The sequence below is a fragment of the Ornithorhynchus anatinus genome, chromosome 5 (genome assembly GCF_004115215.2).
Source record: "Ornithorhynchus anatinus isolate Pmale09 chromosome 5, mOrnAna1.pri.v4, whole genome shotgun sequence".
Taxonomy (NCBI): Eukaryota; Metazoa; Chordata; class Mammalia; order Monotremata; family Ornithorhynchidae; genus Ornithorhynchus; species Ornithorhynchus anatinus.
This window is the reverse complement of record NC_041732.1, coordinates 3,202,525-3,216,710: the sequence shown is the minus strand read 5'-3', so window position 1 is coordinate 3,216,710 and position 14,186 is coordinate 3,202,525. Positions and strand designations below refer to the sequence as shown.

Here is a 14,186-nt window from a genome sequence, read left to right as displayed (position 1 = left end):
TCCTCGGCTGGGGTGGGCGTAGAAAATAATAATAATAATGACGGTATTTGTCGAGCGCTTACCTTGTGCCAAGCCCTGTTCTAAGCTGCTGGGGGAGATACGGGGTAATCGAGTTGTCCCACGTGGGGCTCACACTTTTAATGCCCATTTGACAGATGAGGTACCTGAGGCACAGAGAAGTGAAGTGACTTGCCCAGGGTCACAGAGCCGACAAGTGGCGGAGGCTGGATTAGAACCCACAACCTCTGACTTCCAAGCCCGTGCTCTTTAGGTCTTCCCCCCCCCCATCCCTGACCGTCTCCCCCACCTGCCCCAGTAGCTGGAAGCCGTCCTTCTAGGGTCTGTGAGAGGAGCAGGGGAGGGGACTGGGGGTCGTGCACCCCCTCCCCCAGTAGTGCGGTCACTCAGGCGAGGACCCCTGCGTCTGGGTGGCCAAGAAGTGCGGGGAGCTCTTCGGTTGGCATGCGGACCAGCGCCGGGGAGGGGTCGGTGAGGACGCGGGTGGGCAAGTCGCAGTCCGGTGAGGAGATGAGGATGACCCGGGTCGCGGGGAGAAGCCCTGGAGCCCGATTTCGAAATCTGAGGCCCAGGTCGGGAGAACTCCGGGTGCTGGACGTCGAGGGAGAGGTCTGGGGGGGGGGGGGGGGGAGGAGAGGGGGCGAGGGATGGGGTCCTCCCGCTTCCCGGGGACCAGGCCAGGGGCCAGGAGGAGGAAGCCGCAGCCCCCTCCGGGAACCCGGGAGGTCAGTGGTCCGGCCGGCGGCGGCCGCAGCTTCCACATCAGGTGAGTGAGGGCCGCCAAGAGGGGGAAGGGCAGAGACGGACAACCAGAGACGGACAGACGGAGAGGCGGGGAGACGTCGCGGGTGGGGTGGGGGCGGTGGGGGGGTCTGGGGGTTGCCTCCCGGACTCCTGACATCCTCTGGGGCCATTGTGGGGAGACTGAGGGAGGAGGTGTGGGGGGAGGGAGGAGGGCCGGACCGAGGAGGGAGTGGACAGTCGAAGAGGCCAGAGGTACCCCGAGGCCGGGGCCGGGGGCGGGGGAGGGAGAAGGGTGGACAGAGAGCGAGAGGAACCGAAATAGAAACGTCACGGAGAGCGGCCGATGCCGCAGACACTGCAGAGGTGGGGGGAGGGGAGGCCTGGAGAACCGGGAAAGGGAGAGACAAGGAGACGGTGGGAGAGACATGGGAGAGATGGAGGGAGAGGGGGAGGCGGGGAAGGGGGCTACGGGGAGCCAAAGGCCGGAGGGAGAGGGGCGGGAAGGGGAGGGGGAGATGGAGGAGGGTGGGAGGTGGGCCCTGGAGAAGGAGGAGAGAGAAGCCAGAACCAGGTAGAGTCGAGGGAGCAGAGTCGGGCAGGGGGCGGGGGGCGAGAAAGAAGCGGGGGGTCCCAGGGGAGAGGTGGGAAGGGAGCGGGAGGGGAGGCAGAGGAGACGAGCTGGGGCAGAAAGCCGGAATCCCTTCCCCTGGCTGAGGTCACTCCAAGGTCACGGCTCCTCCTGCTCTTCTCCAGCTCAGCTTCTCCCCTCTTCGACCCCCCCCCGAAAACTTCGTTCCCCCTCCCCCATCCCCGCAGGAGACAGCCGAGGATCAAGGCTGTGGGACCGGGGCCGGAGCCTGGACCTCGGCCAGACCTTGGTTGGGGAGACTGGAACCCCCTCCTCACCCCGTTCTGCCCTCGGGGATGAGGGAGGGCCTTTGTCTCCGCAGAAGATCTGAGGGTCAGAGTGGCTCCCATGCTGAACTGCAAATGAGTCCAGGCGACGTGTGGGGAGAAAGGGGCTGGTTCATAACCTTGGATGCGAGTCCCGAGGCCCAACCTCGTCCCCACCCCCACCCCCGCTCCTGGTTTTCTCCTCCCCCGGTCCCGACCCCCAACCTGAATTCCTCTGAGTCGCCGGGTCCGCGAAATGCAGGAACCACGTGTGCACCCAAGACCACATGTCTGCGAGCTCCCACGGCTCTGTGGGGTCTCAGGTGTTGGAGCCTCCGGGTTGAGGGCTTAGGTGGGGACCCCTACCTAAATTCGCACTCCGTTTCCTGGCCAGCTTGGTGGAGATGGGGGGGAGGGGAGTGTTGTCATGACAACTGTGGCCTCTTCGTCGTCCCTGGACTCGGCCAAGGGCTCCTGTTTGCATCCCAGCTGGGGCACCCCGGTATCCCCTCTCTGCTGAGGGGTGTGTGTGTAGCGGGAGGGAGAGAGAGGACGAGTCTAGGCGTCTCTGTGTTTCCCTCTCTGCCTTTGGCCGACGACGAGAAAGAGCCTGCGGCTCGTAAACGTGCTCGCTTTATGCTAATGAGGCGCTATAATGAGCTCATTATGGTGGCAATTAACTCATTATGGGACCGAACTCATTATTATGCTATGATGAGCTGGGGCGGGGCGAGCGGCTGGCCCTCCTTGAAGCAGGCAACCTCTTTCCCAACGCTAACAGGTCTCCTCCCGCCTCGATCCGGGCTCGTTACGGTGATGAGCTCCTGATTATTAATTGCAAGCCGTCCTAGCAATCGGCTGCCGCCGACGGCACCTTCGGCTCCCCTCCGGAGCCCACGTGTCCCCGCCGGTCCCCCTTCCCGGTGGCCGATTCTCCCCGGGATCGCCCGGTCCCCCACCGCTCCTGCTCTCCGGTTGTCCGGGTTTCCACGGGGGGGTCGAACTAGGTAGAGGGACGGGGGGCCACATCGCCCCCCGTCCCCTCTCCACACCCCGAAGAGAGAGGGGTCGGTGGGGAGAGGTGGTAGGATTTATATTGATGCCTGTTTCCTTATTCTAATAATAATAATGGTATTTGTTAAGCGCTTACTATATGCAGAGCACTGTTTTAAGCGCTGGGGTAGATACAGGGTAATCAGATTGTCCCACCTGGGGCTCACATTTTTTTTTAATCCCCATTTTTACAGATGAGGTAACCGAGGCACAGAGAAGTGAAGTGACTTGCCCAAATTCACACAGCAGACAACTGGCGGAACGGGGATTAGAACCCACGACCTCTGACTCCCAAGCCCGGGCTCTTCCCACTAAGCCATGCTGCTTCTCTGACTCTGCTATCTGGTATTCTGATATCTGTCTCTCCCCTTCTAGACTGTAAACCCGGTGTGGGCAGGGATTGTCTCTCTTTGTTGACGGATTGTACTTTCCAAGCGCTTAGTACAGGGCTTATAACAATAAACAGGTACATTCCCTGTCCGTAATGAGCTTACAGTCCACAGGGGGAGACAGACAGCAGGAGGGTGCTTCCCAAGCGCTTAGTACGGTGCTCTGCACACGGTAGGCGTTCAATAAATACGATTGATTGAATGAAAGGAGGGGGCTGGGGAGGGATGCGGCCGGCGGGGTGGGGCTGAAGGTGCCTGAGGTCACGGCAGAATGGACAGGCCGGGGAGGATGCCGGACCGAGCATCGGGGGTCGGGGAGAGGGCTGGGGAAGCAGCTAGGGGAAGGGGCAAGATGTGCTGGGATTTAAGGGTCTTCCCTGTCACCCCCCCAATTCGCATCCCCCGGAGGCCCCGTCTCTGGTGAGGCTGACCCCCTCGCCGTCCCTGGGGGCAAGTCTGGGGGAGGCGGGGGCCTCGCTGGCCTAGCCAAGGCCTCTGCTCCAGCTGCAGCTTCACCAGCTTCCCAGATGTTCCGTGCCTGGGACATCTGGGGAACGGAGTTGAGCCCTGAATGATTATTATTAATTACCGTGGTACTCGTTAAGCGCTCACTATGCGCCAACCACTGTTCTGAACGCTAGGGTGGATATAAGTTAATCGGGTTGGACACAGTCCCTGTCCCATGTGGGGCTCAGAGTCTCAATCCCAGGCAGCGTTGTGCAGACACGCTCCCTTCCTCATCAGGGGCAAATCCCACCCCTTCTCGGGGTCATCCCATCCATCCCACTGCCTCCGACCCTCCCTCCCCCATTCCGCTCAGATGGGGTCTCCCCTCTATGTAGTTTAAGGGGAAGGAGGCCACTCAGCCTCCCCTCCCCGCCTTTATTTTTTTTTTGATCTCCAACCTCCTTGAAGTCTAGCCTCCATCCCTCCTGCTTTCACTGACTGGGAATGTTGAAGCTGTGGTTTGCTACTGCACCATCAGCTGTCACTCCAAAACCACTTCCCACTGGTCTTTAAGGCTTGGAACTTCCCATCGATCACGTCTGTTCCAAAGGGAGACACCGTGTCGGGGAGGTGGGACACTGAGTCTGTTGCCGAACTGTCCGTTCCAAGCACTTAGTCCAGTGCTCTGCACATAGTAAGCGTTCAATAAATACTATGGAATGAAGAAAAAATGTCCAGCAGGTGGCGACAAGCGCTTAGTACAATGCTCTGCATATAGTAAGCGCTTAAAACGATCGAATGAGTGGGCTCCTCCTCAAGAGGAAGAGCTCCCTCCCTTCTTCCCTCCCTCTGCCCATCTAACTCACCCGCCCGCTGACCCGCTGGGCTTTCCCGGGGGTTGCCAGGACAGGGATAAGGATAATAATAACTGTGGTATTTGTTAAGTACCAGGCACTGTACTAAGCGTTGGGGGGGGGGGGGGACGCAAGCCAATCGGGTTAAATCAGCATCTCTGAGGCCCTCCAAGCTCCGGGCCCCTTCCTTCCCCCCTGAGAGTCAAAGGTCAAATTGCAAGACAATGGGCTGAGGCGAGGCCAGCCTCTGGACTCCTGGGGATGCCCTACAGATAACTCTCTCTTCCTGGGGTCCGGAGAGTTGGGCTCCAGGCTTGTTCCTCCGCCCCCCGCCCACCGCTGCGGGGCCCAGCCCCCACCCTGGAGAGGCAGAGTGGGCAGTGGAAGTGAGGCACCCAGATGGTGCCTGCCAGGACAACGTGGTTCGGGCAATTGGCCCAGCTCTGTCATCTCCATCTCCCCAGCTCCGACCCGCTGCCAGCCCCCTCCTCCCTCCCCGGAGCCTTCGCCTTCCCCCTCGCCAACTGCCTCGGTTCCCGGAGCAAAGCCAAATCACAAGACTACGAAAGGTGGGGAAGGGTCATGACCAGGCGAGCCAGAACCAGGAGGGCCGAGGCTCCTGCGCCTCAGCTTTTCTCTCAGAAAAAGAATCATAATTGTAGTATACGTTAGGTGCTCACCCTGTGCCAGGCACTGTACTAAGTGCTGGGGTGGATACCAGCCAATCAAGTTGGACGCAGGCCCTGTCCTATATGGGGCTCACCGTCTCAATCCTCATTTTACAGGCGAGGTAACTGAGGCCCAGAGACGTAAAGTCACTTGCCCGAGGTCACACGGCAGACGCGTGGCGGAGCCTGGATTAGAACCCAGGACCTTCTGACTCCCAAGCCCGTGCTCTATCCACTCTGCCGCGCTGCCTCCTCCTGCCCCGGAGGCCCAGGGCAAGAGCGAGACCTTCAAGTCAGGCGCCCCCCTCCCTAAACCAGATCCTTCCCCTCCAAGCTCTAGGAGGTCACTGGACCCTTCCCTGCTTCCTCACGGGACTGCCCCGGACAGACCGCCAGACGCGGGGGATCCAGGGGTCAGGCCTTGGGAGTGGCAGCCAGCTTCACGAGCCATTTTATTTTTAAAAAGTCCCTGATGGAAGGGGACGGGGGTAGAAAAGAGCCCCCGTGACCCTGTCTTCCCAGAGGGACCTGGTTCCCCACCCTCCAGGGTCACGGGAGGAGGTGGGGGGAAGGGGACAGTCCACGTGGCCTTGCGTGGGTCTGGCTCTCGTCGGCGTTGAGTGGACACATCCAAGATGGCCGCTCCGCCCCCCCCTCGTCTCCATGGCAACGGGCCTGGAAGGAAATCGTGGGAGAGGTGAGCGGGGGTGGGGGGGACAGGAGTGGGGGGGGGGGGAAGGGAAATCGGAGTGGGCGGGGCTTAGTGAGGTCTTTCCAGTGGGGTCGGGGTCCCCACCTCCCTCCCCTCCCTCCTCCCCCGGCCCCAATTCTCACCTCCCTGGCCTCTCGCCTCCCTTCCAGGGGCTCTGGCTGTCCAGGGGTTCCGGGCAAGGGGTCCTAGGGACAGGGGGCTCCAGGGCCGCTCAAGGGAGGGAGAGGGGATTGAGGGATTGGGCCTGAAACCTGAGAAGACACAGACACCAGAATGGGGATCCGGGGAGTGGGGTGGCCGGGACGCTTGGGTTTTACCTCCACCTCCTGCTCCAGTTGCAATCTTGGGGAGTCAACCCGTTCACCGCCCCCCCCCATAACCCTGTCTCCCTTCTCACATTCTCTCCAACAGGGTCTTCGCTCTCCCTCTCTCTAGAGAAGGAAACGTTCCAGCCTGGCCCTCCGCAGCCTACTCACGCATCCTTCCTGAAGTCGAACCGCCATTCCTGCTGCTGTTCTCTTCTTCTCCCCCCACCCCCGTCCCTGTTCTCAATCCCCAGCAGGGGAACCCACTCCCCGAGCTAGACAGGACCCGTGCGTGGGTGGGGAGGGGGTCTCCCGCCATGCTCACCAGACCCCACGGCCCCCGCGGCCCCCTGGTCCCGAGTTCGCACGGCGGCGTCAGATGATCACGTCCGTCCATTCGCTTGGCTTCGTCTTCTCCCCTGGCCGGGCTGGGCTCGCGGAGGCTGAGGGTGGAAGGGGTGGGGAGGTGGGGGAGATGGAGGATTCCTTTCCAAGATTTAGAACCCCCCCCCCCAAGAGGCCCTCTTCACCCTGTCCCTTCCCGCTCCGAAACGGAGCTTCCCACCCTCCGCCCGCCAGGATCTCTCAGCATCCTAGGCTTGGGGGAGGAGAAGCGGTTCTGCCTAGGGAATTTCCCAGCAGCCTTTTCGAAGGACCTAGGTGGCTTCCCGGCACCCTTTGCGATGGAGTCCGGGCAATTTTCTAGGGTTCCTCTGCGAGGCGATGAGCTACTTTCTCAGCATCCTTTGCACCCTGGGATTCGAATGATTAGACTGTAAGCCCGTCAAACGGCAGGGACTGTCTCTACCTGTGGCCGACTCGTCCATTCCGAGCGCTTAGTACAGTGCTCTGCACATAGTAAGCGCTCAATAAATACTATTGAATTGAATGAACGAAATGCTCCCATTCAACCCCATTCTTTCCCTAGTTTAACACACAATAATAACGGTGATATTTGTTAAGCGCTTGCTAAGCGTCAAGCGCCCATACAAGCCAATCAGACGGGAGACAGTCCATGTCCCCTATGGGGCTGACGGTCCCAGAGATTACACGGACTCATCTCATCAGGCTCATAATTGAGGCCCAGAGAAGTGAAGAGACTTGGCCAAGGTCACACAACAGACAGATGGAGGAGTTGGGATTATTAATAATAATAATAATAATAATAATGTTGGTATCTGTTAAGCGCTTACTATGTGCAGAGCACTGTTCTAAGGGCTGGGGGAGATACAGGGTAATCAGGTTGTCCCACGTGAGGCTCACAGTCCCCATTTTACCGATGAGGAAATTGAGGCCCAGAGAAGTTAAGTGACTTGCCCACCGTCACACAGGATCAGATTCCCCAGGCCCGGGCTCTACCCACTAGGCCGTGCTGCTTCCCAAATACCATATTTATTAGTATCATTATTATTATTGTCATCCCTCCGGCCAGCCCGGAACCCACGGGGGAATGACGCGGGGGAGACGAGAGGAAGAAAGCAGACCCGGGCATGTGGGGAAAGGGAGACGGGGCAACCTCGTGTGGGAGGGGAATGCGTCTGTTTATTGTTCTCCTGTCCCCGCCCAAGCGCTCGGCCCAGGGCTCTGCACACAGTAAGCGCTCAATAAATACGATCGAATGAATGAACGGATGATCACTCACCCTGTTCTCCGGCGTAGGGCGGATCGTGGGGCTCAATGGCCAGGGCCCTGGGTTCCTGGTCCTTTCTGGGCGGCGGGCCCCCCGGCCCCGCCGCGCCCCCGTTGGTCTGGGAGCAGACGTGGCTGACCGGAGGGCCGGGGGTCTTGGAGCCTCCGCGGTGGCGGGCGATGAGGATGAAGATGAAGGCGAGGGCGGAGGCGGCGATGGCCCCGCCCAGGACAACGATGAGGGTGCCCCCGCCCAGGGCCGGGGGGTGCGGGGACGGGCACTGGCCGGGCTCCGGGAGGGTGGAGAAGCCCACGCAGCCCAGGGCCCGCGTGGCGGTCAGGGCGGTCGCCCCGTCGTCGTACACGGCCAGCACGCACAACTCGTAGGCCCGGCCGGACGCCAGGTCCAGCACCAGGAAGGAGCGGCTGGAGGGCGGGATCATCCTGGGTGGGCGACACGGGGAGGGGGTGAGAGGCCCCGGGGAGGGCCCAGCCCGTCCGCCCTCCTTCCCTCGCCTACCCTGGGTCGGCCGGCCCGGTGGGACGAGCCCTGACCCGGCAGTCGGAGGACCCGGGTTCTAAGCCCGTCTCTGCCGATTGCCCGCCGGCCATCACCTTCCTCCTCGGCGCCTCGGTGTCCTCGACTGTAAAATGGGGATCGATACGCGTTCTCCCGCCTGCTGAGCCCGCGAGTCCCACGCGGTTCGGGGACTGGGTCCCACCTAATTCCCTTGTACCCTCCCCGAGGGAGGGACACCCAGAAAGTCCTTAACAAATGCCATAAGAACAAGAAAACTCCCTCACACTCGTCCCCATCCTTCCCAGACCCCGCAGCGGCCGGTGCCGGCTTTAATACTAATAACGGTATTCGTCAAGCGCTTGTTCTGATTCTAAGCGCTGGGGGAGACTCGAGGGAATGGGGTTGTCCCACAAAGGGGGGACGGGGGACGGGGGACGGGGTCACAGTCTTCATCCCCATTTTCCAGATGAGGGAACTGAGGCCCAGAGAAGTGAAGTGAGTTGCGCGGGGTCACGCGGCTGACAAGTGGCGGAGCCGGGAGGGGAACCCACGACCTTGAAGGGCGCGGAGATCTCCCGGGGGCTCCGGCCGTCCCCCGGGGGTCGCCGCCCCTGGCGCCGCGCCCCCGGGCCGCACCTGTAGATGAGGGTGTCGTCGGCCGAGCTGTTGTACTGGATCTGGTACATGCGGAGCCCCGGGGCCGGGGCCCGCGGCTCCCAGCGCACCAGGGCGGAGGAGGCGGTCACCTCGGCCACGGCCACGGCCCCGGGCTCGGCGCCGGCGGCCGTGCCGTTGGGCCGGCCGGCCGTGAGGATGTCCGACGGCCCCGGCCGGCTGCCGTTGCCCTCCCGCGGCCGGGGCCCCACGCTCAGCTCCACCGAGGCCGTGGCGTCCCCGGCGGCGTTGGAGGCCACGCAGGTGAAGACGCCGCTGTCCCGCGGGCGGGTGACGGCGATCTCCAGGCTGCCGGCCTCGGACACCCGCAGGCGGCTGGAGTTGGCCACCACCCGCCCGTCCGGGGCCACCCAGTGGACGCTGGGGGCCGGGTCCCCCGAGCCCCGGCACCGCAGGCTGACGGGCTGGCCCTCGGCCACGGCGGCGCGGGCCGAGGCCCGGGTGATGACGGGCGGCTGGCAGACGAACTCCTCCTCGGGCACCGTCCAGAAGTAGCGGCCCAGGAGGCCGGGGGGCGAGGCGCAGGTCTCCAGGTCATCCTCGCGGGTCAGGCGGCGCAGCCAGAGCAGCTCGCAGTTGCAGTGCAGGGGGTTGCCCCCGAAGCCCAGCACCAGGGAGGACAGCGGGGAGCCCCGCGACTTGGCGTACACGGGGATGCGCAGGAACAGCGGGTCCGGCGGGATGGTCTTCAGCCGGTTGGACGTCATGTCCAGCCGCGCCAGCTTGTGCAGGTTGGCGAAGGCGCCGGGGGGCACGTGGGCGATGAGGTTGTGGTCCAGGTTGAGGGAGTTGACGTTGGCCAGGCGGCCCACGGCGGCCCAGGGCAGCCCCTCCAGGTTGTTGTAGGACAGGTCCAGGTCCTCCAGCGTCTCCACGAAGTCGTCCAGGGCGCCCGGGGCGATGGAGCTGATCTGGTTGTTGCTGAGGATCAGGTGGCGCAGGTTGGGCAGGCCGCGGAGCTGCTCGCCGTCCAGGGCCAGCAGCCGGTTGCTGTCCAGGTGCAGGGCGCGCAGGGCGCGCAGGTCGGCGAAGGCCCAGGGCAGGATCTGGCTGATGGTGTTGCGCGACAGGGTCAGGTGCAGCAGGCGGGTCAGGTTGGCGAAGTCCTGGCGCCGGACGGCGGCGATGAAGTTGTCCGTCAGGCGCAGCTCGGCCGTGCGGGCGTCCAGCAGGGCGGGCACGAAGAGCAGCCCGGTGCGGGCGCACAGAACGGCCAGGGACGGGGCCGGGGCCTGGCAGTGGCAGCGGCGCGGGCACAGGTCGGCCCAGCCGGGCGCCGTCAGGAGCAGGGACCACAGCGCCAGCTGCTCCATGGCCCCGGGGCCGGGAGGAGGACGACGACGGCGACGACGACGACGACGAGGAAGAGGCGGCGGGTCCGGCCCCCGCGGCCGGAGGAGCTGGGAAAGCGGAGAGGAAACGGGGGTCGGCCTGGCCCGGAGCTCCGGGCCCGCGCCCCCCGTCCCTCCGCGGGCTGGCACGAGGGGCGGAGCCGGGGGAGGGTCCCCTCGCCGGGGAGGGGCCAGCGAGGGGGCGGTCTGCAGGCTGGGAGGAGCAAGCCGAGCTGGGGGGGGGGGGAGGGGGGGGCGGAGGTGGTCCCTGACCCGGACTCGTCCCTTCCCCTCCAACCTGCATGCACCTGTGGGCCTCTGTGTGTGTGTGTGTGTGTGGAGACTGTATATTCCAAGCGCTTAGTCCAGTGCTCTGCACGTAGTAAGCGCTCAATAAATACTACTGATGAATGAATGGACCGTGAGCCCGTTGTCGGGCAGCGGTTGTCTCTATCTGTTGCTGAATGGTCCATTCCAAGCGCTTAGTCCACTGCTCTGCACACTGTAGGCGCTCAATAAATACGATTGAATGAATGAATGAATGGACCGGGAGCCCGTTGTCGGGCAGCGGTTGTCTCTATCTGCTGCTGAATTGTCCATTCCAAGCGCTTAGTCCAGTGCTCTGCACACTGTAGGCGCTCAATAAATACGATTGAATGAATGAATGGACCGTGAGCCCGTTGTCGGGCAGCGCTTGTCTCTATCTGTTGCTGAATTGTCCATTCCAAGCGCTTAGTCCGGTGCTCTGCACATAGTAAGCGCTCAATAAATACGATTGAATGAATGAATGGACCGTGAGCCCGTTGTCGGGCAGCGCTTGTCTCTATCTGTTGCTGAATTGTCCATTCCAAGCGCTTAGTCCGGTGCTCTGCACATTGTAGGCGCTCAATAGATACGATTGAATGAATGAATGCTCGGGCTAATAGTATTCACTGTGGTTTTCGTTAAGCGCTTACTCTGTGCCGGGTTCTGTACTAAGCGCTGGGGTGGATACAAGCAAATAGGCACAATCCCTTGTCCCACCGATCCGTTGAAGGGAGGACGCAACTGGATTCTGGGGGGTGAACGAGGAGATCGGCCTCCCTTTAATAATTATGGTGTTTTTTAAGCGCTTACTATGTGCCAAAGCACTGTTCTAAGCGCTGAGGTAGATACTTTCCCGGGACTCCCTCCCTTCCCCCTCCCCTGGCTCTTGTCTCTCTGTCTCCTGATTTGGCTTTCCCTTCCTACTGAATTATGAAGCAGCGTAGCCTAGTGGAAAGAGCCCGGGCCCGGCAGCCAGAAGACCTGGGTTCTAATCCCGGCTCGGCCACTTCTCTGCTGGGTGACCTGGGGCCAGTCACTTCACCCTTCTGGGCCTCACTCACCTCTTCCGTGAAATGGGGACAAAATGCCTGTTCTCCCTTCCCCTTAGACTGTGAGCTCCATGTAGGTGGAGAACCGGGTCTGTTCCTCATATACTGCATCAACCCCATACTTAGTTCAGCGCCTGGCACATTATAAGCAGTTAACTATTATTAGTATTAGTAGGAGTGATAGTATTTTATAAGTCCCGGGAAGCAGAGAGGTCAAGTAGAGATCAGCTTTCCCCTGCCCACTTCCAACGACTGGGGTCCCAAGAGCACCAGCAAAGAGGAAAATCAAAAGTCAAAGGATTCTCCCCCGCCCCACCCCTCCCCCGAGTTACTCTCTCCCATCTCCTCCCCCAAAACCTCAAGAGAAGAGCAGGAGGGGGAAACTGAGGCAGGGAGGAGCCACGTCTGGAGCTGTAATACAGTCATACATGCACAGGCACACACACACAGGGACTCACAGACACACACACACACGCACACATCCACCCATGGACCCAGACACACACCTGGACAGACACATGGGTGATCAGAAGATCCGGGCAGACGTCGGCTTGGACGCCCAGCCAGACCCACAGCCAGACAAAGACATTCACGGACCCTCATCCGGACACACACATCCATTCACTCTTGCATAAGAATCTATATATCCCTATCTAGATGTATAATACATATGCGATCTACATTACGTATCTAGATCCATATCATATATAACATATATATGGATTACATAAATATACCTATAAATAAATCAAACGCTCACATACTGACACACATACTCACCCCCCCCCCAAAAAAAACCGCGCACACACACACAGGCACACACACTCACAGGGAGGGGCTGGAGGAAGAACGAAGAGGGCAGGCGCGACCCCTCCACGCCAGGGCCGGGAAACGATGGGGGAGAAGGGCCCTGGAGGACCATCCCCCCGCTTCCCGCCCACCTCCCGGCCCCCTCGGCCAACCGGGCCGGGGCCGAGGGTCTTCAGGGGCGGGGATGGGAGTCCAGCTCGAGGAGAGGGGCAGAGACGAGGAGGCAGAGAAAGGGATGGCGCCCCTCCTCCCCCCCCCCCACCCACCCAACCATCCATCCCTCCATCCCTCCATCCCTCCATCCCTCCATCCGCCCCCGGATGGCCCCCTCCTCTCCGCCCCAGCGCCCTCCTCCCTTACCTGCTCCGCCCTGCGGGTTCACATGCTGGGTCCGGCGCTCCGGATGGGCTGGACCCCGCGTCCGGTCCGGTCCGGTCCGGTCCCGGGCCCCGGAGCCTCAGGTCTCCGGCTGCCGCGGCTGCCGCCGCTGCGGACTCAGCAAACGCTGCTCCGCCCTGAGCCCAGGAGGGGGTGGGGGGACCCGGAGAGGAGGGGACGGGAGCGGGGGAGGGGTTTGGGCAGGGGGCGAGGCCTCAGTGCTCTCTCCCCGTCTCCCTCCATCTCTGTCTCTGTCGGGCCCCGGGCTCTCTTAGATTCTCAGCTAAAACAGCGTGGCCTAGTGAGGAGAACCCGGGCCTGGGAGTTGTAGGACCTGGATTCCAATCCCGACTCCGCCGCTTGTCTGCTGTGCCACTTGGGGCGAGTCACTTCACTTCTCTGGGCCTCCGTCACCTCATCTGTAAAAGGGACATTAGGACCGTGAGTCCGAAGTGGGACAGGGACTGGGTCCAACGTGATTAACTTGTATCTAATAATGATCATAACAAAAATGATAATAGTAGTAAAATTATGGTATTCGTTAAGTGCTTACTATGGGGCAGGCACTGTACTCAGCGCTAGAGTGGATACAAGCAAATCGAGACGGACACAGTCCCCGTCCCGTGTGGGGCTCAGAGCCTCAATCCCCATTTTCCAGATGAGGTAACTGAGGCACAGGAAAGTAATGAACAACCTAATTAACTGGTACCTACCCCTGCGCTTAGTACAGTGTCTGGCACGTTGTAAGCGCTTAACGAATACCATCATTGCTGGAAAGAGCATGGGCTTTGGAGTCAGAGGTCATGCGTTCGAATCCCAGCTCTGCCACTTGTCAGCTGTGGGACTGTGGGCAAGTCACTTACCTTCTCTGTGCCTCAGTTCCCTCAACTGTAAAATGAGGATGAAGACTGTGAGCCCCACGTGGGACCACCTGATTCCCCTGTGTCTACCCCAGCGCTTAGAACAGTGCTCTGCACATAGTAAGCGCTTAACAAATACCAACATTATTATTAAAGTGACTTGCCCAAGGACACCCAGCTAACCAGTGGCAGAGCCAGGGATTAGACTCGGGACTCTAATACCCCCCCCCCCCCGGAACACTGTATGTCACCCCCTCCTGGACTCTGTAATACACCCCTTGGGATCCTGCATGTCCCACCCTCGGAATTCTGTATGTCCCTCCCCTGGGCCTCTGTATGACACATTCAGGGCTCTGAATGTCACACCCCCGGCCCTCTGTATGACTCACCCAGGATTCTGTATGTCACATCGTCAGAATTCTGTACGTCACACGCCCTGGACTCTATGACACACCCAGGGTGCGACCAGGTGTGTCACACTCCCGGTACTGTGTATGTAAAAATAATAATAGTATTAATAATAATGTGTTCAGCACTTACTTTG

The 14,186-nt window shown here is 61.1% G+C and overlaps 1 protein-coding gene across 3 annotated transcripts; it reads right to left on the bottom strand.

The window, feature by feature from the left end:
- Positions 1 to 5,473: 5,473 nt before the first annotated feature.
- On the bottom strand, positions 5,474 to 12,878 carry LOC114812048 (leucine-rich repeat and fibronectin type III domain-containing protein 1-like protein). Of its 3 annotated transcripts, XM_029064780.2 has the most exons (7): positions 12,765 to 12,878; positions 11,607 to 11,728; positions 8,870 to 10,308; positions 7,727 to 8,157; positions 6,410 to 6,527; positions 5,902 to 6,030; positions 5,474 to 5,742 (listed from the first exon to the last, which is right to left on the bottom strand). In XM_029064780.2, the coding sequence occupies exons 2-5, from the start codon at positions 11,712 to 11,714 to the stop codon at positions 6,460 to 6,462; spliced, it is 2,046 nt and encodes a 681-aa protein (XP_028920613.1). In that variant the 5' UTR covers positions 11,715 to 11,728; positions 12,765 to 12,878; the 3' UTR covers positions 5,474 to 5,742; positions 5,902 to 6,030; positions 6,410 to 6,459. The 3 variants fall into 3 exon arrangements, with proteins under 3 accessions (XP_028920613.1, XP_028920615.1, XP_028920616.1); XM_029064782.2 differs by lacking the exon at positions 5,902 to 6,030; XM_029064783.2 differs by lacking the exon at positions 11,607 to 11,728.
- Positions 12,879 to 14,186: the final 1,308 nt, after the last annotated feature.